We start from the raw sequence: 23,646 nt of genomic DNA, 5'->3' as shown, positions 1-23,646 counted from the left end.
GAAGAGGTTCTGCAGCAGCCAATTCAGAATAAAATATCATCCACTTACTACTGCATCAAGACTTCACTTCCTGGATAACATGGTGATGTCACTTCCTGGATAACATGGTGATGTCACGACCAAACTCCCAGAGCTGTGCGGGCTGTGGCTGCTGGAGAGGATGATGGCAGGGGGATGCTCAGTGTACCTCCAGTGCCCTGTGTCCCTCAGTGTCCCCCTGCCATCATCCTCTCCAGCAGCCACAGCCCGCACAACCTCAGGTCGGGTCATGACATCACCATGCTATCCAGGAAGTGACATCACCATGCTATCCAGGAAGTGACATCACCATATTATCCAGGAAGTGACATCACCATTTTATCCAGGAAGTGAAGCCATGATGCAGTAGTAAGTGCAGGAAAAAAGCAGTTTATAAGCATTTTCTGTATATCATGGGAACGTCCAGGTCGGTGGGCATTTCTTTACTGGGGAAGAGATAGCATGAGGATGCACCATTGGAAGAAGACAAGCTGGTAGGGGCAATGTCATGTTCTGGGCAATGGGAGACCTTGTATCCTGGCATCATTTGAATGTTACTCCCATCCTTAGGGCCGTATTACACGGGACGATTATCGGTCGAAAAATCGTTAGATCGTTTGGATTTAAACAATAATCATTTGGTGTAATAGCAGACAACGATTAAACGACCAACGAGAAATCGTTAGTCGTTTGATAGAATTTGGACCTATTTTTATAGTTTGATTGTTGGCAAATCGTTTGCACATCGTTCGGTGTAATAAGAAGTCATAGCTGAAACATATGCAATAGCAACGACAAAATGACCGCAAGAACGATCATAAGTAACGTTCATCGTTCCGTGTAATTGGGCGAACGATTTCAGGTCGTTTGAGATCGTTTATCGTAAAAAAAAAAAAATCGTTTGGTGTAATAGTGTCCTTACTTTGTGTGTGAGAACTTTGTCAGTGAATGGAGCTAAATTGTAATACCGCACACAACACAAGACAGGGGTGGCGCTGTTTTTGCACGAAACTAGCTGTGTTTTTCCTAATACTATATAACCCCCTTTAAACAATCTACAGATGTTTTGTGAAGTCCAGACCTCCATAATCTGAGCTGTTCACATGCCTTCCCTTCCAATATTAGACAGGTGCAGACTCGGACTGGCCCACAGGGGAGCAGGGGAAACCCCCGGTGGGCCCTACCCATTGGTGGGCCCCTTAGCAGGAGGTCTGCATCCTTGTTTAGAAGCTTCAGGATGACATATAATCCCCCAGTTAGTTTCATGGGACTGCACCTTTCAAGAAACTGTACTGTTTGTATAGAGCAGGAATGGGGAACCTTCAACCCTTCAGCCGTTGCAAAACTACAACTCCCATCATGCCTGGACAGCTCCTATATACTAGAACAGGGATGGGGAACCTACAGCCTTCCAGCTGTTGCAAAACTACAACTCCCATCATGCCGAAGGCTGTCCAGGCATGATGGGAATTGTAGTTTTGCAACAGCTGAAAGGCCGAAGGTTCCCCATCCCTGTTCTAGTATATAGGAGCTGTCCAGGCATGATGGGAGTTGTAGTTTTGCAACAGCTGAAAGGCCGAAGGTTCCCCATCCCTGGCATAGAGTGTCTGACCAGTTACTAACAGTGAGCGAGCATTGCCGGTCACATACACAGCACTGTGCAAAGTCGCTATAGTAATGTGAAAGGTTTGGCGCTGGGTATATCTGGTGTATGTAGAATAAAATATTCCCTGGTGGGCCCAAGGTACCCCATTCCGACACTGGACAGGTGGTTTTAATGTTATGGCTAATGGATGAATATTAAATTTTTAGACATCAATGCACATTTATACACATCTACCCACCCCCCCTCCTCTGTAAAATGGAACAAAAGATAAAAAAAAACCTTTCCACTGCACTGATGTTTAACCCCTCCACCATTTATTACTGAACTGCCCCCGAATGCATTAATGTCCCTTTCGGCAGAGAAGGGTCAAGCACACGGGATCTAACATTTCCATAAAACCACATGTAATTTGGTAGCGGCCGGTGTCGGGGAATAAACAGTCAAATCCAGCCAGTCAGAGGGAAAGAAGCAGTATAATACGAGGCTCCCTTGAGGTAAATGTAGTTCATAGTCCTGCACCCGCCCCAACCTCAGCCATAATCTCCCATTCCTGGAGGTAGAAAAAGCACTGGAGTGAGGAAAATTCTGCAGCAAGACATAATGATACAAAATGACAGGGACAATAATGACAATGAATTTCATGTCTCCCAGTCATGAGCCGGGAATGCCTGACTGGGCTGACTTATACAATTAAATTGTTACAGGTACAGCAGGAGATTCAGCCATCGTCTCCAGGCTTTTGGGACCGCTGCCATGGTGCCGAGCGGCTGAGGAACATGCAAGATGGGGTTTTGTTAGAAACATATGTTAATAAAACCGGCAAAATGTGCCTTTGGTTTGGCAGCCGCCGCAGACGTGCCAGGGTAGCAGATGCAATACATGGGAGGAACGGGAGAACAAGGTGTTCGGTCATTCAGGTGGAAATGACAAAAAAAAAATCAGCTTTTAGGGTATGTTCACACTGAGGAATAGGCTTAATTTCCTGTAATTTTTCATGTTTTCCGCTTGAAATTGCGCCTGTGAAATTATGTACAAAGCAACGTCCCATTGTGTTCAATTGTTGTTCACGCGGCGGAATTTACGCGTGGAATGATCCGCTTTCCATGTCAATTCTTTGGTCGGATTCCATAGAGGAATCCCATAGAAGTCAATGGGGCTTTGAATTTCAAATTCAAATTCCGCCAGAGCTGAAGAACAGTAAATTTCAAGCAGAAAACTGTGTGAACCTTGTAGGGCCAGTTCACACTGAGCAAATTCTGCCTCAGTGTCAAACAGCATGTCTATGGGAGGACTTGCGCACCTCCGCTTTCTCTACTCTCCGCTCAAAGAATTGACATGTCAGAGAGAGCCACAGAGAGCGGAGGAGTGCGAGCCCTCCCATAGACACGCTGTTTGACACTGAGGCAGGTGGGATTCCGCGGCGGAGCTTTCCGACAAATTTGCTCACTGTGAACTGGCCCATAGACTGAAAAAGGAAAAACTAATATTTTTTTAAAGTCTTTTAAATAATTAATGTATGAACTCTCCATAGACATATGGATGTTATAGAGCTGGTTACCCTATGCACCATGTTACTGTTCTGCTGAAAAGTCCATTTTGCAGGTCAATTCTACTCTGCACAAAGCCGGGACCCCAAAACTGAAACTACACTGTGAATTCCTGCACTGCATTCTAGGTGGGGATATAAGTAGGGATGTCAGGGACAATGGCACTGTGATATGGTACTGTTGAGGAGGTATTTTGTGCTGCACATTGAAATTTATTTGGCACTGCTGGAGATGTATTTTGTGCTGCTGTATTAGGTAGTCTATGGAGCAATGTGTTGAAAAGGTATTTTGTGCCACTTTGTGGTATTAGGCACTGTTGGTGAGGTATTTCATGCTGGTCTATGGTATTAGGCACTGTTGGTGAGGTATTTCATGCTGGTCTATGGTATTAGGCACTGTTGGAGAGGTATTTCATGCTGCTCTATGGTATTAGGCACTGTTGGGGAGGTATTTCATGCTGCTCTATGATATTAGGCACTGTTGGAGAGGTATTGCATGCTGCTCTATGGTATTAGGCACTGTTGGAGAGGTATTGCATGCTGCTCTATGGTATTAGGCACTGTTGGAGAGGTATTGCATGCTGCTCTATGGTATTAGGCACTGGTGGAGAGGTATTTCATGCTGCTCTATTATATTAGGCACTGTTGGATAGGTATTTCATGCTGCTCTATTATATTAGGCACTGTAGTAGCTGTTTGTTGGTGCGGGCCCAGTATAAACATGGATAGGCTGTCGAGGCCTGAGCAAAAAAATAAAGTTTGAGAAACCTTGCACTTCCGTAGCTGCCAGCACTTTTTTTTCCAGAACAATTCTGTGAGCTGCACTGCAAAAGTGAAGGAGTTTACACTAACTTACCAAAAAAAAGAGTTTGGGGGGGTGCTTTATGAAAAGGAACTTAAAGAGGTACTCCGGGCTATGTGTATTTTCAGTGTACGGCCGGGGAGGGGGTGGATATAGAAGCTGCCGGTCACTTACATCCCCGGTTCCAGCGCCGGGTCCCGGATTGCACCACCCCGTTCTCCCGTCTGACCGCTGCTTCCTGGTCTGAGCTGCAGCTTGAGAAGTGACGTCTCAAGGCAGCCCAGCTATTCAGCGGTTGTAGCGGAGTCCCATCCCGGCTGCTGAATGGCTGAGCTGCCTTGAGACATCACGTCTCAAGCCGCAGCTCAGAGCAGGAAGAACAGGGAGAACGGGGTGGCGCGACCCGAGACCCGGCGCTAGAATCGGGGAGGTAAGTGATCGGCGGCTTCTATATCCACCTCCTCCCCGGCCGTACACTGAAAATACACATAGGCCGGAGTAGCCCTTTAAAGGGAGTTTTCCATGTTTAAAGAACATAGCAGGTTTCTTCCAAAAACAGCTCCACCCTCTCAGGTAGGGTGTGGTATTACAACTCAGCTCTATTCATTTCAATACTGAGGACAAAAGTGCCGCTGTTTCTGGAAGAAAAGGTTTTTACATTTTCAAAACCTGGATAATCCCTTTAAATGTCCCAATCTTAGCAAGACAAATGCACTTTTAGGCTGGGTTCACGTTAGGCTGGGGCCTCACTCTAGTCCAGGGATGGTGAACCTTCGGCCCTCCAGCTGTTGCAAAACTACAATTCCCATCATGCCTGGACAGCCGAAGCTTCTGCTTTCCAGGCATGATGAGAATTGTAGTTTTGCAACAGTTGGAGGGCCGAAGGTTCCCCATCCCTGCTCTAGTCAGTAGTATTAACCAAACTAGGAGTTGAATTAACTCAGGAAAAAAATTCTGCAAAACCTTCTTCAGCCGTTTTGGACCCACTTTTGGTTTTTTTTAAATAATTGACCAAAATACTCTAACATAACATGGGAAGGTACTAAAAAAAACTATGATACTATGAGAAACACAGTAACCCCCTAGTGTAAAGCCAGATAAATGAGAAAGTGGTGGGAAGGCGTGACCTGTATAAGAAGATTTCATATAACCCGGTGCCTTCCTTCTTTTTATATTCATACATCCCGGCACTATTATATATACACTACACTATATCTATACGCATTATTTGTCTTTCCCTCCCGTTTTAATCAAAAGCCGTGTTTGCGGTGAACGGGACTATACTGTTCTTTAAACAAAGCATATTCTAATTTATTGAAATCTCCACGATGCGGCTTTTGTAGATGTCCTTGAGCTACGTAAATGAAAGTGACAGATCGCTGCTCAGATAGCAGCCACATTCCTCCCCCAAAATGTTGCCTTTTTGCTGCTCAGGAGTATCCGAATCCAAGTCAATGCTAAATCAAGTCTGACATGTTACCCCCTAAGAAACACACTTGTAAGTTGTGCCTTCAAAGGAAGCCTTAAATAAATAGGACACATTGTGTACACCCAGGCTAACATCCAACATATGCTTTAGCTTCCAGATGCTAAGACAGAGCAAGCATCGCCTCTGGTGCAGTCTGGGAAATGCTACTGCTGGTACTTACACCATTCCTAATGCTCTTTGTGTTCTTTGGCTACACGAATAGATCTCAATTAAAAATAGCCACGACGCTGCTCATTCCGCGGCATAATTATCAATCTGATTTTTACTGGTTCATCCAAACATATAATTCTCTTTTAGTTTACCGCGGGGTCAGAACCGGGGGCTGCAGAAAAATAAGAATATAATTGTCACAATGCTGGTGCACAGAGGGGGGCGGGGGAGCCGAGCAAAATGGGACAGATTGTGCCTATATGACAAGTGGGAAGGATAATTTCTAATTGTCATTGTGCTAAAGGCTGTGACTCACTAGTACATGAGATAGGGCGTTCTGAGTCATCTGGACACATGTGCGAGTTACTTCTTGAACTGCGGGGAGAACTTTTACAGGGTTCTTCATGTAAATCAATGGACCATCATAAGGACTGTTCTAAAAGGGAACAACCATATTCATATGCTCTATTTGGGTATGTGGACATCGTAAGGGGGTCCCCATTGGGGTCTCACTAGTACATGAGATAGAATGTTCTTTGGACACATGTCCTAGTTACTTTTTGAACTTTTACAGTGTCCCTCATGTAAACGAAGGAACCTTCATGGGGACTGTTCTTTCTCCCAAACGGGTTTCCTTCTAAAGACACCCATATTCATATGCTCTATTTGGGTATGTGGACATCATAAGGGGGTCCCCAATAAGGGTCTCACTAGTACATGAGATAGAATGTTCTGAGTTATTTGGACACATGTGTGAGTTACTTTTTGAACTTTTACAGTGTCCCTCATGTAAATGAAGGAACCTTCAAGGGGACTGTTCTTTCTCCCAAACGGGTTTCCTTCTAAAGACAACCCTATTCTTATGCTCCATTTGGGTATCTTAAGGAGGTCCCCAATTGTGGTCTCACTCTATGAACTAGAATGGAGAGTTGATCAGATTCTGGTGGACTCTATCCTTTTATTACATGGATAGCTATTCATTAAAATGGTCACTATGTAACACTATATTCTCCCTACAGAGGCTGCTACATGGAAACAGCCTGTCTGGCCATGGCTTCCCCCAGCAAAATGAGCTATCTGCTGGGAGTGCTGGGAGATGGACCAGAGTGAGACAAGTATAAGGGTCCTATTACACTGAGAGATTTTTAATGACTAGCGATAAGCAATCGCAAACGAGATTGTTTATCGTTAACCTGAATTCGCTTACCATATTACACAGAACGATGGTCGTTAGTTACGATCGTTATTGCGATCGTTACTATTATCGTTTATTCCTTCTGATCCCAGCAAAACAATGAACAATGTGCAATTACACTGAACGATTAGTGAAAAAATGCGGAACTTGAGTGAACGAATGTGGAATTACAGCGAACGATTAGTGAATGACAACTTTAGGTTCAGAACTAAATCAACGATCAACGACATACAAAGATTTTTCGATCATTGCCTGCAATTACACAGGACGAATATTGTTTAAACTCGAACAGTTTAACGATTTTTCGCACGATAATCGCCCCGTGTAATAGGGCCCTAACTGGAAGCTGCTGCATGCCCTGCTCCATAACTAGATGCCAGACACAGCCGCAACCTTCTCAAGTTCTTTCACAACTCTATGCAAGGAAGCACAGAGCTAAAGACAACAGCAAAGGAGCACTCTTCTCCTCACCTGTGAAGTCCTGAGTCCGGTGTACAGTGCCCCATGCGCTATAGGGGCATATCAGGGGCATATCAGCAGGTTAGAGGCCTCTAACCTGCTTATAGTTTCCCTTGAAGTAATCATGCTCAAGGAGATGTCCTGTTCCGGGATAATACAAGCGCAGCAGGCACTACTACCTTAGTGGTTAGTGGCTGTGCGCTGATTTGTGGAGCAGCAGACGGAAACTTTTACTAGTTGCTCCTCCAATCAGTCCTCACTTAAAGTGTCACTTTTGTTTACATTTTTTTTGCAGAAATATATAGCACAGGCGATTTTAAGAAACTTTGTCATTGGGTTTATTAGCCGAAAAATGCATTTTTATCATGAAAAAGCAATTTAAAGCTCTCGCCCCTGTTTTGATGGTTCTCTTATGGAGAGGGGAGGGGTTGAGGGAGATGAGGCACCAAAACAGGACAACAAATAGTTAATTTACAGCTACATCACCTGGTTATCTCCTCTGAAGTCAGCACTGACCTCTGAATACAGGCTTTAACACAGCTCCCACTGTGAAATCCTTTGTTCTCTGCTCTCTGCTGGTGACTAATCTCCCTCCTCCCTCTCCCCCCCCCACTCCATAGGATACACAGGGCTCGACTGATGTAAAAGAGTCCAGATTTCCTGATAATGAGCAGTGATTGAGAGAGAGGACAGGGAAGGGGGGAACCTGGGGAAAGTCTTTTTGAATGCAGATAATGGCATATTTGCAAAGTTTCTTAAAATCGTCTGTACTACTGATTTCTGCAAAAAAAAAAAAAAAAAATATGACAGTGACACTTTAATACTCACTTGTCTCCCTCCCTCTGTCCCTATGCCATTACTGTCACACAAAGCACCATGCTGAGCCTCGGACCTACACAGACTAGCGGTAAATGCCACCCTGAATACGGAAGCTTCGCTAGCAAACAGCAAAAAGTAAGAAGTTTTATTCACTAATACATTACAAAAAACTTCCAGTTCCCCAATGACGCCATTGAGTAAAGTGGTTCCCCTGAAGTGCTGAAAAGCCACTGATTCTAAAGTCTATGGACAATTATGTCAAAACTAATGGTCAGGAACATGACATCACTTTCATGCTGCCTGAACATGGCACAAGAAATTATCCCGGCTACACCAGCCTTGATTGAAAGATCTCTCCCCTATACCCAAAGCGGAAGACATCTAATAATCAAGAAGAAGTAGCCAGGAAACTTCATAATTACTTCCTACTACTTACTTCAGAAACGCAAAATAAAATATTTTTGTCCAATTTGAAAAAAAAATGTAAAAAATTGTTCAAAGAGGATGTACCATCACAACAGTGATATAGACATATGCATACCATGCTGTTGGCGCTGCTCTCTAGAATCCGGTGCTGTGGAGCATTTTCAAATCTGTCGTTCGGTTTCTATAAAATCCGCCAAAATATAAATATGCTAATTAGCAGTGCTGAAACACAGGAGGCAGGCCTGACGTCTGTGATACAAGCTCCTCTCCTCCTCCCTCCATGACAGCCTCAGCTCATTCTGGCCGGCCTCCTATTCACTATTCCACCGGGCAGAAGACAAGAGGCGGGGCTGTGCGTCCGACACGTCACGGAGGGGGGAGGAGAGGAGCTTGAACGGCTGCAATCCCAGGTGTTATTAATAGCCCGGGACCGCTACACCCTCTAATGAGCCTTTTAGATGCAGCTGTCACGGCTGACAGCTGCATTTAAATGGCTCTTTATGCCCCATCCCTGGTGTCTAGTGGGCAGGACCCCCCCCCCCCCGCACGCGATACGATGCGATCGCGGAGGGGCGATCCGTTTAACTTACCCGGCCAGGCCTCAGTGTCGGAATGGATTGCTGCTCTGTAATATACGCAGCATTGATCTCAATGGGAAATTAATGCTGTGTATATAAAAGTCCCCCAGGGGGACTTCTAATTACTGTGTAAAAAACAACAACAAAAAAAAGTTTTTTCATTAATAAAAAGAAACCCTCCTCTAATAAAAACTTAAATCCCCTTTTCCCATTTTATACAAATAAATAAATAAACATATTTGGTATCGCCGCGTGCGTAATCGCCTTAACTATTAAATAATCACATTCCTGATCTTGCACGGTAAATGGCGTAAGCGCAAAAATCCACCAAGGTGCAAAATTGCGCATTTTTGGTCGCATCAAATCCAGAAAAATTTTAATAAAAAGCGATCATAAAGTCGCATATGCGCACTCATGGTACCGATAGAAAGTACACATCATGGCACAAAAAATGACACCGCAACAAGCCCTATAGAGCAAAGGATAAAACTGTTATAAGCCTGGGAATAGAGCGATTTTAAGGAGCATTTAGATTTTTAAAAAGGTTTTAATTTTTTAAAAGCCATTAAATAAAATAAAAGTTACACAAGTTACATATCGTTGTAATCGTACTCACTTGAGGAAAATACATAACATGTCATTTTTACCATAGGACAAACTGTGTACACAAAACGCCCCAAGTAAAACAAAAAAATTGCGTTTTATTTTCAATTTCACTGCACAAATATTTATTTTCCGGTTTTGCAGTATATTTTATGGAAAAGTTAAGTGTGTCATTGCAGAGTACAATTAGTGTCGCAAAAAATAAGGATTCGTCTGGGCCTGTAGGTGAAAAAAAAGGAAGTGCTAGGGCCTTTTAAACGCGAGGAGGAAAAAACGAAAGCGCAAAAACGAAAATTTGCACGGTCCTGAAGGAGTTAAAGATCAAAAATTCCAGGTTGTCATCTTGACACATTCTATCAAACTGCCGTGTGTTCTATTTGAACTCAGGTCGAGAAATTCGAATTCAAATTTTTTTTTTTCATGCAACTTTAAAATAAGAAATCCTTCTTTTTACATTGAAGGCCCCTTTAAAAACACAGCTGCGGAAAGTCAATATTATACATCGAGGCGGCGCTGGAGCGGTCAGTTACAAGGCATCTCATTTATAAAGCGGGGCTCTGTTCCTTTCAGCAGGCTGAGCCGCAGCATCCACTTTTAAAGCTGTCACATCTGTTTCAAACCAAGCGATTTGAGCTGAACAATAACCGGCCGTCTTTCAAGTTGTCAGAAACCTCAAGAGAGACATTTAGAACTGCTATCTTTTTCTTCTGTTTGTGCACCAAGATTTTAAATAAAATGGCTGCCCTTTTGTATCCAGCAGATTTCCCGTTTGCCAATTTATTTTTTTGTTCATGAAAATATTGTTCGGAACCTGTGACAGTTTGGCAGCGGACCTTATCAGGGATTCAGCGATAACATGTTTCTTTTTTTTCTTTCCCCCCTCTGTTCCACCAGAGAATGATGGTGTAGTGTTCTCCTACATTAAAATTCAATCTGTGCTGTATTACCACATGAAAAGTAAACCAGAACAGTAACGTTTCGAGCCGGGGATTCTTATGTGCAAAGCGGGTCGGACTCGTGTGTTCAGCGGGTAATGCACACAGTGGTATTTTATTTAAGAACTATTTATCCTAGCATGTAAAGTCAGTTTTCCTGTCCCATTGGATTCTATGGATTATAAGACACTGCTCATCCTGGGCCTCCTGTTTCACAATTAGAGTCTATGGGGGAGAGTTATTAAACATAGTGTAAAGTGAAACTGGCTCAGTTGCCCCTAGCAACCAATCAGATTCCACCTTTCATTCCTCACAGACTCTTTGGAAAATGAAAGATGGAATCTGATTGGTTGCTAGGGGCAACTGAGCCAGTTTCACTTTACACCATGTTTGATAAATCTCCCCCTATGTTCACACAACGTAAGTACTGGAAAACTTGAGAGTTTTCAAATAAAAACAATTTAACCAATATTACTTTCTGTCACCAGTAATTTTTTTATTTTTTTTTCTAGAGTACTCCTTTAAAAGCACTGATTTTTGAAAGCATGACTGCTGTAATACGGATTAGTAGCATATATATTGTACTATGGTCCAACGTGCACCAACGTGCAGCATTTGAATACCGGTGGCTGAAGAAGATGGATGCAGCCCTAGGGAGTCCTGGAAAACATGCATAAAACCTTTAGCTGTATGCATGTTTCCAGCCTTAGGGTGGGTTCATACTCAGGAATTCTTGCGGATAAACTCAGCGGAATTCCGCAGTATGTCCGCGCACCTTTCCGCCGGCTCCATAGACACCATTCTATGGGCCGGCGTATTCCGCTATCCGCCGAAAGAAGTGACATGTCGCTTCTCTCGGCGAATAGCAGAATACGCCGGCCCATAGAATGGTGTCTATGGAGCCGGCGGTAAGACGTGCAGCCATGCGCGCGGACAGCTGACGGAATTCTGCGGAGTTTATCCGCGAGAATTCCGTAGTGTGAACCCACCCTTAGGACTGCATCCAACTTCTTCAGTCACCGGTGTTCAAATGCTGAGCATTAGGGTTAGGATGAAAGGTTCCCTCATCTCTAATAGAGATTTATGTCTTTATTAAGTTAGGTTAATTTAGTGGGGGGAAAAAGGTATTGAAAGGGTGGGGCTTCACAGAAGGGGAGGGGCTTAGTGTATCAGTGTCCAGGTGACCAAGGAAGTTTCCTGCTACTATTATTACATGGAATAGTTATATATAGTGTAGTGTAATAAATATATTATTGACTGCTCTTTCATATCTTTCAGTGCTCTGGGTCTTAAAGGGTTTATCCAAGCTGAGACAAACATAGCCGCTTTCTTCCTGAAACAGCACCACTCTTGTCGTCTGTCTATGTGTGTGGTATTGCAGCTGAATTATAATACCTGAGGACAAGAGTGGCGCTGTTTCTGCAAGATAGTAGCCCTGTTTTTTCAAATCTTGTAAATCCCTTTAAAGCACATTTCTTCTTTTTTTTTTTTAGGATTCACTCCCCTTCACAGTCTGCAGATCCGCCAGGTAAACACTCCAATTTAGGCTCCATCTTCCCATCTCCATGAAAGTTTCATCTCTGACATCTCGCTTCCTCGTACCGTATCCTTAAGGGGACAATAATCTTTGCATATTTCGCCCGGGAGGATGATTATAGCTTTTGTCTTCAATGATTTGCTCTTAATGTTCCTCATTTGTTAAAAAATGTATTTCTTAATCTCTCAGGTTATCCCATAGGCTTTGGCTAAAGTCACTGCTAGAATTTTAAATCCTTGGAAGGGAGTGCGGGGCTGGTGTGATTCATAGGTTACAATCTGGCCGGAATGACTATATATTAGAGGTGTGGAGGTCTATAGAAGGCAGAGTTTATTTCTCAGGGATATTGGATGACTAATGATACATTGGTGGAGCTGTGGGGATTTCTGGATACGTTACATGTAATATGTGCACCTTCCCCCTGTTCTCAGCTGCTGCTTTCTGCTGAAAACACAAAAACCTGTATGTGAGCTGTTCTATCTGTCCCCATCTTTATCTGCACCATTGTAGCTTCTTTGTAATGCTTGGAGGTAAAGTTGCTAATGAACTTACTGTGATTAATCCTCCCAGCATTACAAAGAATCTACAAAGTTGCAGATAAAGCCAGTCAGGAGCTTGCTTTCATCAGCCGTTTTAGAAGGGAAGGGTGAGGAGTGGAGGAGAAAATCTCCCACATAGGGGGACATGTATGAAAATGCCTTTTTTAGGCACAGATGGGGCAGATCAGCATAAAAATATTTGCAAATGGCATTTTTGCGAATATTTTTTTTCGCTTCTGTACCATCTGCGCCACCTTCACCAGTTGGGTGGAGAAGGGGGCAATACGGGGGAAGCGCAGGACACAGAGGGGGGAAAAATTATACTGAAACCTACGCCAATTTTGACACGGACGGGCTCCGTGCGATGGGGATTTATGTGGGGGCAGTGCGCCTCTACATAAATCCTCTGAGCTCCGGGGACATTTTTAAGCCCGGCGTAAAAAAACACCAGACTTCATAAATGTCCCCAATAGTTTTTTTCAGCAGAAAGCAGCAGCTGGGGGAAGGAGACTCAATAGATAATAAGTATAGAATGAATTGTTAGTCTCGCCATTGGCAGCAACATATGAAAAGTTTGATTCAATACCCTTTATTACCATATGGTATTGGTAAAGCTTGAAATACTGGATACTTTATGTAAATAGTATATATAGAGATACAACTCTTATGCCACAAGCTACCGCCACAAAGTCCTAAGGTGTCCTGGAAAACATGGATACAGCCTATGGCCTATGATGGGGCTGCATCCAACTTCTTCAGCCACCAGTAATCAAATGCAGAGCGTGCTTGAGGTTCAGTCATCTCTATTAGTAACACTTATCGGGAGATGTAATGGCGGTCATATGTCATCTTTTCACCATTTCCAACCACAGGTATAATAAAATGGATTTTCTGGGACATAGGGATTATTCCAATAGCTTCTTCTTGATTCATTGTCATTTTCAGGGGCTTTTATCCCCAGGCACCTCCTGGTTATGGGAGGGTGGCAATGCACTATTATTGTGTTCCCACTGTGTACTGCGGTGTCTGGTATATATCTATGAATTCACTCTACCGCCCTCAATACTAACCACTACACCTTGTACCATCAATACTCTAGACCCCTGTATCCTCAATACCCACCCATTACACCCCCTGAGGCCTTAATACTGTCCACTACTCCTTGTATCATTAATACCCACCCAACACACCTCCTATATGATCAATAAGCATTAACTACACCCCCTTACACCCTTAAAATTGCATCAAAACTCACCTACTACACTTCTTTGAACCCTCAAAACTACCCACTACACCTTGTACTAATAGTACAGACCCACTACACGTCCTTCCACCCTCAATAACCACCCACCACACCTCCTTGTACCCTTAATACCCATCTATTACACCACCCTCAATACCCGCCCTTATACTCACAATCTCCTTGTACTCTAAATACTTACCAACTACACCTCCTGTACCCTTAATACCTAATTACTATTCCTCCTGTACCATTAAAGGGGTTGTCCAGTGAAAATCTTTTTCATTCACATAAACTACGGTCAGAAAGTTATAGAGATTTGTAATTTACTTCTGTTTAAAAATCTCCAGTCTTCCCACACATATCAGCTGATGTATGCCCTGCAGGAAGTGGTCTGACTTAATGTTCTGTGCTGCCACCTCTGTCCATGTCAGGAACTCTCCAGAGCTGGAAAGGTTTTCTATGGGGATTTGCTACTGCACTAGACAGGTCCTGACATGGACAGAGGTGGCAGCAGAGAGCACTGTGTCAGACTGGAAAGAATACACCACTTCCTGCAGGACATACAGCAGCTGATAAGTACTGGAAGCCTTGAGAATTTTAAATAGAAGTAAATTACAAACCTCTATATATTTCTGAAACCATTTGATTTGAAAGAAAAAGAGTACCCCTTTAATACCTAATTACTACGCCTTTTGTTCTACATGGGTATTAAGGGTATGTATGCAGACCCCCAAGATCAGAGCCATAATTGGCCATTCACAATTTACTTTCACTTTAGAAAAAAAACACATTGCCTGTCTCCGCCTCCAAATAGAAAGACAATCGGGGAGATTTATCCAAAAGCTCAAGTCTTGTACAATGGCTGTGTGTGATATTGCAGCATTTTAGTGAATGAGGCTGAGCTGCAATACCACACACAACCTATGGACAGCAGTGGCGCTATTTGTTAAATAAATAAAATAAATAAATACATAAAAAAAAAAAAAAAACTGATTATTTTTTTTTGTAATCCTGACGAATGTCCTTAGATAAATCACATGATGGTAAACCTAGGGCGCTGACTAATGTAAGATGAATGAGTATTGAGGAAGGACTTAATATATGTTGGTTGTCCAAGACCAATCTAAATCGGGTTAATTCTCTAATGATATAACTATGCAGGGGACGGCTAGTACAAGGATAAAGCTTTCCGTGCAGAAACTCGAGATAAATATGGTGGCGGCGAGAGCTCAGAGGCTTTTTTAGATTAGAATGGGTGAAGTTAGATTAGTGGTCGGATATATTAGCACTTTAAACCCATCTGTCCTGCGCTGAATTGATTTTATTTTAATTGTCTCTTAAGATCTAGCCGGTCGAACGCTGCGCTCTCTTCTTTAAGAAACCTTAAGGTGCTAGTACAATTGATTTTGGTTTACGCCAGGGGTAGACAAGATGAAGCAGAATTCACAAGCCGGTCAGAGAAACGTCTAAGATGTCTACGATAGACCTTTCAAGGAGCCAACAAAGGCACGTGGCCAGTAAGATCTACAGTCGGGTTTAAAAAAGTTAGATCAGCATACCAATCCGGAGCCATTTACTGGATATTAAAGGGCTAGTCCCATCATGGTAATATATGCTATCCCTTTATGATCAATGGGGTGGGGATGGGGGCAACCTCTGGGACCCCTACCAGTCCTGAGGAATAAGGGTAAATTCTTCCCATTGACACTGGCAACTGGCCACCCGGCAGCCCCATTCAAATTAATGGACAAACCCTAATTTCTCTGGATTGGTGAGGGTCTTGGAGGATGGACCCCCTGTGATCATTAGGGGATTTGGCCTATATTGGCGATACGCATATCCTTTAAATTTTTAAGTCAACAAAATATTTCATGATAAATAAATAACATACAGTTTTTCTACGGCTGGGTTCACACTACATTTTTGCAATCCATTTTTTGCAAAAGACGGATGGAAAACAGATTGGAAAAAAACTGATGCATGTGGGTGCATCCGTTTTTCCATTGAATTCCATTATTAAAGTGACTCTGTACCCACAATCTGCCCCCCCCCCCAAACCACTTGTACCTTCAGATAGCTGCTTTTAATCCAAGATCTGTCCTGGGGTCCGTTCGGCAGGTGATGCAGTTATTGTCATAAAAATAACTTTTAATCCTGCAGCGCTGTGTCTTACGGCCGGGGCTTACATTAGTATATGCATTAGGCTGGCACAACCTCTCTGTCCCTCCTCCCCACCCTCCTCATGATTAGGAATGCTCCAGGCAGATTGCTTCCTATTCCCCACCTGTGGCAGCCCGACACATGGGCTGGATCGTTAATACACCTGTGCAAAGCTGAAACAGCAGTAAATGTTCCTGGATCATTCCTAATGATGAGGAGGGTGGGGAGGAAGGACGGAGAGGTTGTGCCAGCCTAATGCATATACAAATGTAGACCCGGCTGTTAGACACAGCGCTGCCGGATTAAAAGTTGTTTTTATGACAATAACTGCATCACCTGCTGAACGGACCCCAGGACACATCTTGGATTAAAAGCAGCTATAAGAAGGTACAAGTGGTTTGGGGGGTCAGATTCTGGGTACAGAGTCACTTTAAAAAAAACAAAAAACAGATCAAAACGGATGTTTTTTTTTTTTTAATGGACACAAAAATCAGGTCGACTACGTTTTTCTGTACGTTAAAAAAAAAGGATCAATTTTGATCCTTTTTTTTTATATAAGGGTATTCAATGGAAAAACAGATATGCATCCATTTTTTCCATCCGTTTTTCATACGATTGCAAAAACGTAGTGTGAACCCAGCCTTAGCTGGCAAGTCAGGCTAAGATCAATTCTGCATTTTTGCAATCCGTTATTGCAAAAACGGATGGAAAAATGGATGCATTTGTTTACCTCTGTATTGATCTGTTTTTCCATTGACTTCCATTTTGACTTTTTTTTTTTTTAATGTACACAGCAATTGAGTAAGTATACTGCACCACACTTCTGGGGTGAGGGGAACAGGGGGAAGGGGGGCATTCACTTAAATAACACACATTACAAAGTTGAATAACTTTGTAATGTGTATTATTTAGTGAATAAATGTTAAATGCCGCACTACCCCTTTAAATACGGATTTTGATCCACTTTAATCCTTATTTTGAGTAATGAAAGTAAATGGAACAAAACAGATTGCAAAATGTAGTGTGTAGTGTGAAATATCAGCCTGCTGTGATTGCTCTAGTGGCCATTGTGAGTACTGCATTATTCCAAGGACGTTGCATAAAAAATACAGATTTATTATTATAATTATTATGAAACCAAATTTTAAAGAATTTTTGGTAATTTTTTACTTCATTTTCCATTTTACTATCTATATCATAAAATAATCTTGTATTCTTGTAGTTTTTATTGTGACCACTAGGCCTAAAATGTAGCCGAGACTTCCTGTTCTATACAGATCCCTTTCTAACACTGTCATCCTAATTATCACAGACAGGATTATAGTGAATTACATCAGTATACAGATAAGACAATAATTAAAGGGGTACTCCAGTGGAAAAAAAATCTTTTAAATCAACTGCCAGAGATTTGTAATTTATTTCTATTAAAAAAATCTCCAGTCTTCCAGTACTTATCAGCTGCTGTATACCTGCAGGAAGTGGTGTATTCTTTCCAGTCTGACACAGCGCTCTCTGCTGCCACTTCTGTCCATGTCAGGAACTGTCCAGATCAGTAGCAAACAACATATAAATCCTCTCCTGCTCTTCAGACTGGAAAGAATACACCACCTTCTGCAGGACACCCAGCATTTGATAAATACTGGAAGACTCGAGATTTTTTTTATAGAAGTAAATCACAAATCTCTGGCACTTTCTGGCACCAGTTGATTGGAAAGATTACCCCCCCCCCCCCCCTTTTTAACAATAGGTGATGTTCGGAGCTCAGCCTCCCCCTCCCTGACCTCAAAGAGCATGCCTAGAAAACTCTCCCATTGTAGTGACTAGTTGTCTATGTCCATGGGACTTGCTGTAAAGCATATCTCTAATTGCATTCAGTACGTTGCATCACTTTAAAAAATGTAGGCGGCACTCACTTAAAGATGGAACAATAGGCAAAAACAGGCGGCAAGTTGTTTGTTGGGAATTATTCTTCCTATTGATAAGAACAGATACCATACATACCGTCATAGTAGACAATGGCCCCCACGAGTCTGTCTTTCTGCAGCATTGGGAACAATTCTAAGGCTTTGGATTTGCTGAGTACATAGCTGCTTTTTAGGCACTGACTGCCAGCGACGAGATCGTAGGCCTTAATACCGACCCAGTAATACGGCAGCTGCCACCACCTGCACAACAAGACAAGCTTATGTATAACATACACAGCAAACAGGTCACAATGATACAACAGGAATATAGGAAAACTAAGTCTGCCATAGAAAATTGTAGGAAGCTTATAGCAAGTGAACCTGCACTGGTCTGGCCTGGTTAAGACTCCGGCCCGGAGTACCACTTTAAATACAGAATATAAGGTGGTCTCTTACTTGTAGACTGGCAGCATGATAGGCAGAGGGGCGGATAAATGTGGCGCAATCTCCAACAGGTTGGCACGTTCGTGTAGAGCTTCTTTCACTAGTTTGTACTGCAGAGACAGAAAGAAAGAGAATACATTATTTTTTTTCCTTATCTAATGATCTTTCAGGTGTCACAAATCAAGTTAATTAGAACAATGAAAAATACTATGTAACAAACGAGCTGTAACTCAATACAGGACTGCCAGACACACAATGCAGTGCAAAGTTACATGAGAGTGTAATGTGCTTTCAAAGCAAAAAATAATAATAATACTGTATTTGTTATTGTGGTACCTTGGTTTAAGAGTAACTTGGATTAAGAGCGTTTTGCAAGAGCTCACAGTTGTAACTTGGTGTAGGAGCATTGCTTTGGTTTAAGAGCTCCCTGTACTGGGGGGGGGGAGGGGCATGGTCAGCACAGGGTGGTCTACAGCACTGTACACTAATCCAGGAAGTCTCCCTCACCTTCCAAATCATAGCAGATCCACTTCAGGCTGCGGCTTACATCAGGGGACAGGACTGTGGAGGTCATCTTTTCATACCTGTAACCCCTCTATATGCCCTGCTCGCTCCTTCATGATCCCTGTAGTCTCTGTCAGCCCTTGTGTTTCTCATCCTCTCCATACCTGTTATAGTGTGCCTGCACTTACACACAGCTGCTATAATGTGCCTGCACTTACACTCAGCTATACACACAGTGCTATAATGTGCCTACATTCACACTCAGCTATACACACTGCTGCTATAATGTGCCTACACTCACACTCAGCCATTCACACTGCTGTATAGAAAAGTTTCCCTAACTGTCCTCCTGCACAGCTCTGTGATTCACACGTCCTGATTGGTCCATGACACACCCCTTCCCCATTGCCGTCATGTGACCACACAGACCTTTGACAGCAGCCCTGCTTCTCTATTCTAGCCTGTTGTACTACGCTACTGCATTATGGGGATCTGCAGTTCCATCCTGTATCTACAAACTGCTGCTGTGTTATCAGGTTTATGCCCTTACTATACATTATACTCCACATGCTGACTGCTATACTGCACAGTAATTTATATCACATATTTAGCTGTTTCTAAATGTTTGTTTCATTTGTTTTACATGTCACTGAGAATAAAAAAAATCATTATTTTTGAGGTGAGGAATCAACTCTCTGCAATTCAATGATTTCCTATGGGAAAATTTGCTTTGGTTTAAGAGTGATTTGGATTACAAGCATGGTTCCAGATACTCGTAATCCAAGGCACCACTATATATATATATATATATATATATATATATATATATATATATACACACACACACACACACAGTGTTCCGGGACTGAGCTTGTAATCCAAATCCACTTCTAAACTAAAGCAAATTTTCCCATAAGAAATCACTGATATGCAGACAATTGGTTCCACAACCCAAAAATAATGATTTATTATTCTGAATAACATGTAGAACAGAGGAAACAAACATTTAGAAACAGCTGAATATGTGATATTATAAGTTACTGTACATAATAACAATCAGCGTGGAATATAATGTATATTATGTGGAGTATAATGTATAGTAAGTGCATAAACCTGATAACACAGCAGCAGTTTGTAGATAGAGGATGGAACTACAGATTCACACAATGCAGTAGCGTAATACTACAGGCTAGAATAAAGAAGCAGGGCTGCTGTCATAGGTCTGTGCGGTCACATGACAGCAATGGGGAAGGGGGTGTTTTCAGCATGGACCAATCAGGAAGTGAGAATAACAGAGCTGTGCAGGAGGACAGTGACCAAAACTTTTATATACAGCAGTGTGTATAGCTGAGTGTAATTGCAGGCACATTATAGCAGCAGTGTTTATAGCTGAGTGTGAGTGCAGGCACATTATAGCAGCAGTGTGTATAGCTGAGTGTGAGTGCAGGCACATTATAGCAGCAGTGTTTATAGCTGAGTGTGAGTGCAGGCACATTATAGCAGCAGTGTTTATAGCTGAGTGTGAGTGCAGGCACATTATAGCAGCAGTGTGTATAGCTGAGTGTGAGTGCAGGCACATTATAGCAGCAGTGTGTATAGCTGAGTGTAATTGCAGGCACATTATAGCAGCAGTGTGTATAGCTGAGTGTAATTGCAGGCACATTATAGCAGCAGTGTTTATAGCTGAGTGTAAGTGCAAGCACATTATAGCAGCAGTGTGTATAGCTGAGTGTAAGTGCAGGTACATTATAGTAGGAATCAAAAGGGTGGAAAAAACAAGGGCTGACAGAGACTGCAGGACACCAAATGTAGGTGGACAGTATGTGTAATAGGGTTATGAAGGGGGAGATTTATCAAACATGGTGTAAAGTGAATCTGGCTCAGTTGCCCCTAGCAACCAATTAGATTCCACCTTTCATTCCTCACAGACTCTTTGGAAAATAAAAGGTGGAATCTTCATAGCCCTATTATACATACTGTCCACCTGTATATATATATATATATATATATATATATATATATATATATACACAATGTTTTCTAATTCCATAGCACTCCACTAGGAAGAAAGTGCATTATTTCAAATGGGTGCCAGTCACAAGGTCTTTGCATTGTAAAAACTGGGTCCAAACAATGACATAACAAAGATCTTTGAGCAGCCATAATGACTGTAGACATGATAGAGAATAGGTTTAGGTTTTTAGATCCTTACAATGAAGCACGGAGGCTCCTTTGCTGATTTTTCTAGCACAGCGACGCTTGCGGCCACCCGCTGTGTAGGGAACTACAACACGGCTTCAATTACCCAAATGGAGTAGTACCGCCGTTCCCTTCCCAGCGGGGGGTCGGGAGCACAGCTGTGCTAGAAAAATGCTGAAGGACTTGTGTGCCTTTGTTTCCACATTGGCCAGGGTCCCAGAGATTGGACCCCCGCTGATCATCTTACAGCATATCCTAGTGATATGCCATAACAAATTATATGGCTCTTTAGGGAGTCAAACGCTGACTTGCAGGGAGGCTACCTCCAATACGTGGCACTAGAGAGCAAGCTCATTTCGTCCTTTACATAACAAATTATAGGATTATCCCATACCACAATACAGTTTAAAGGGATTTTTCAGGCAAAACATACTCATGGGCTATCCACAGGACAACCGGCACCCCCGTCTATTAGCTGTGAGGCGCCCGCACTACACAGTGAATGGGGCCGGAAACAGTTGGCGCCATTCACTGTAAACTGGTGACCAAGTGTAACTGCGGCTCAGCTCTCATTCAACTGAATGCAGATGTGTAATCAGCCGATTACAGGACCAAGAGTCGAATCCACACCAGGTATAATAAGCGCAGGAGTATTCAGATTTGCACACAGCGGTGCAACCAGGGATCATCCAGAGGTAGATGGCATAGTAAACATATACTTTTTATTGCAACGCGTTTCGGCCCTATATTGTCTAACATGGGCCTTTATCAAGCATACAGAGCAGACACTACATGAGTAATATATAGGCACATCTTAATGACATCATAATAGGCTTCCGGGTTGGTGACTGTCTTAACATTTCTGTGTAAGGCTATGTTCACACAACGTATATTTTTGTAAAACCATGGCCGCGATTATAACGAAAATATACGTTACCTTGCTGTCTATGGGATCCCGGCCGGAGCGTATACACATAGTAGTGGGATCCCTAGCGGAGCCGCAAACAACTGACATGTAAATTTTCTGTGGCCGCAATTCATTGAATAGCGGCCACGGAAAACTCTGTCAGTGCACACTATGGAGAGAGCGGCTTCGGCCGCACACTCTATAGTGTGCAGTGGGGAGTTCTGATGCAGGCGGGCACTGATGCGGCTGCAAAGATCATCCGGCTGGTACTGCAGTACCGGCCGGGATGATCTCTTCAAAGACCGTCCGTTCCGTGACCCTTACAATGGAACCCATCTCCTGCACCAAGCTGGGGAGTGTGGTGATCCGGGGAGGGAAGAGCTTAGTAGCAGGCTTCTCCCGGCTCTAACGATTAATAAGAATCTCAGCATCGAGACTATCAACAGTTAGAAGTTTTTTACATGACAAGACATTCATAGTATCTTTTCTATAGGTGGGTAATTGACATTTGCAAAAAAAATAATAATAATGATAATATTTATATATAAATATATAAAATAAAAAACACAGAATATGAGGAGTACTGATTGGCATCTTTATCTAGAAGCCCGGGGGGGGGGGGGGGATACTATACAATCTGTTTTCTTTCCCCTTATCCATGCGGCTTTCACCGCGCTCATCTGTTTCCCCACTCTCAGCGATCCAGTCCACTCCTGTGAATCGGAGTGTGTTATCTTAGCCATCAGCAATCCCAGGGAAAGAAACATTACTATCCAGGTTAAATTGATTCATAAAACACACAGCCTTTGGCGCCCTTGCAGATGTAGTAAATGAACCAATGAATACCATCAGGGGACAATAAGGCTGTCAGCTTACCTGTCAATAATACAATTAGCCACAATTTAATAAAGATTTAAGACTTGAAGGCCCTGGTTCAATTTGTCACCGAGCTCCCTGGCATGGAGGCTTTCTTCCCGTCCTCTTTTAGTTGAGTAGAAGACATTAAATAGAGCACTGAGATATAACGCGTCGGTACTTAGAGGATCGCTTGTTTCCGACTCCGTTTACTGTTTGTATTAAGAGAGTAATATATCTGAGGTTTTTGTCCTCTGCCTTAAAGTGATTCTCTGCCTTTTATCACCATTATTTTTAGACCTGGGTGCAGTTTGTTACTTAGTGTGTATATATAGTATATCTTTATACGTATTAGGGGTTCCCTAATGACAGAGTGAGATAATAAAATTCTGATTACATTTAGTTGCCACTAGGGGGAGGTAATGTGGTGTTCCAGCCATTAAAGGGGTTGTCCGGCGATAAAAAATTATTCACAGAATAACACACATTACAAAGTTATACAACTTTGTAATGTATGTTATGTCTGTGAATGGCCCCCTTCCCCGTGTTTCCCCCCACCCACGCTAGACCCGGAAGTGTGGTGCATTATACTCACCGCATCTCGTGTCGTCCACGGTCTCCGATCCTCAGCAGTGACGTCTTCTTCGGGAGGCCGGCGGATCTTCCCGAGTGCCGGCCGCCCTCTGCAGCGTCATCCGAAGCTCAGCCGCGATTGGCTGAGCATAACT

At 42.8% G+C, this 23,646-nt stretch overlaps 1 protein-coding gene across 3 annotated transcripts in view; it reads right to left on the bottom strand.

The window, feature by feature from the left end:
- The window catches only part of GPD2 (glycerol-3-phosphate dehydrogenase 2), a 122,395-nt gene that overhangs the window by 59,879 nt on the left and 38,870 nt on the right, over positions 1-23,646 (bottom strand). For all 3 annotated transcript variants that reach the window (XM_069982722.1, XM_069982723.1, XM_069982725.1), the window contains exons 5-6: positions 18,466-18,563; positions 18,107-18,270 (exon numbers count right to left, since the gene is read on the bottom strand). In XM_069982722.1, coding sequence (XP_069838823.1) covers positions 18,107-18,270; positions 18,466-18,563 — 262 coding nt within the window. The remainder of the gene's footprint in view (positions 1-18,106; positions 18,271-18,465; positions 18,564-23,646) is intronic.

Source organism: Dendropsophus ebraccatus, chromosome 9 (genome assembly GCF_027789765.1).
Source record: "Dendropsophus ebraccatus isolate aDenEbr1 chromosome 9, aDenEbr1.pat, whole genome shotgun sequence".
NCBI classification, from domain to species: Eukaryota; Metazoa; Chordata; class Amphibia; order Anura; family Hylidae; genus Dendropsophus; species Dendropsophus ebraccatus.
The sequence above is the reverse complement of the archived record's forward strand: the minus strand, read 5'-3'. Positions and strand labels throughout refer to the sequence as shown.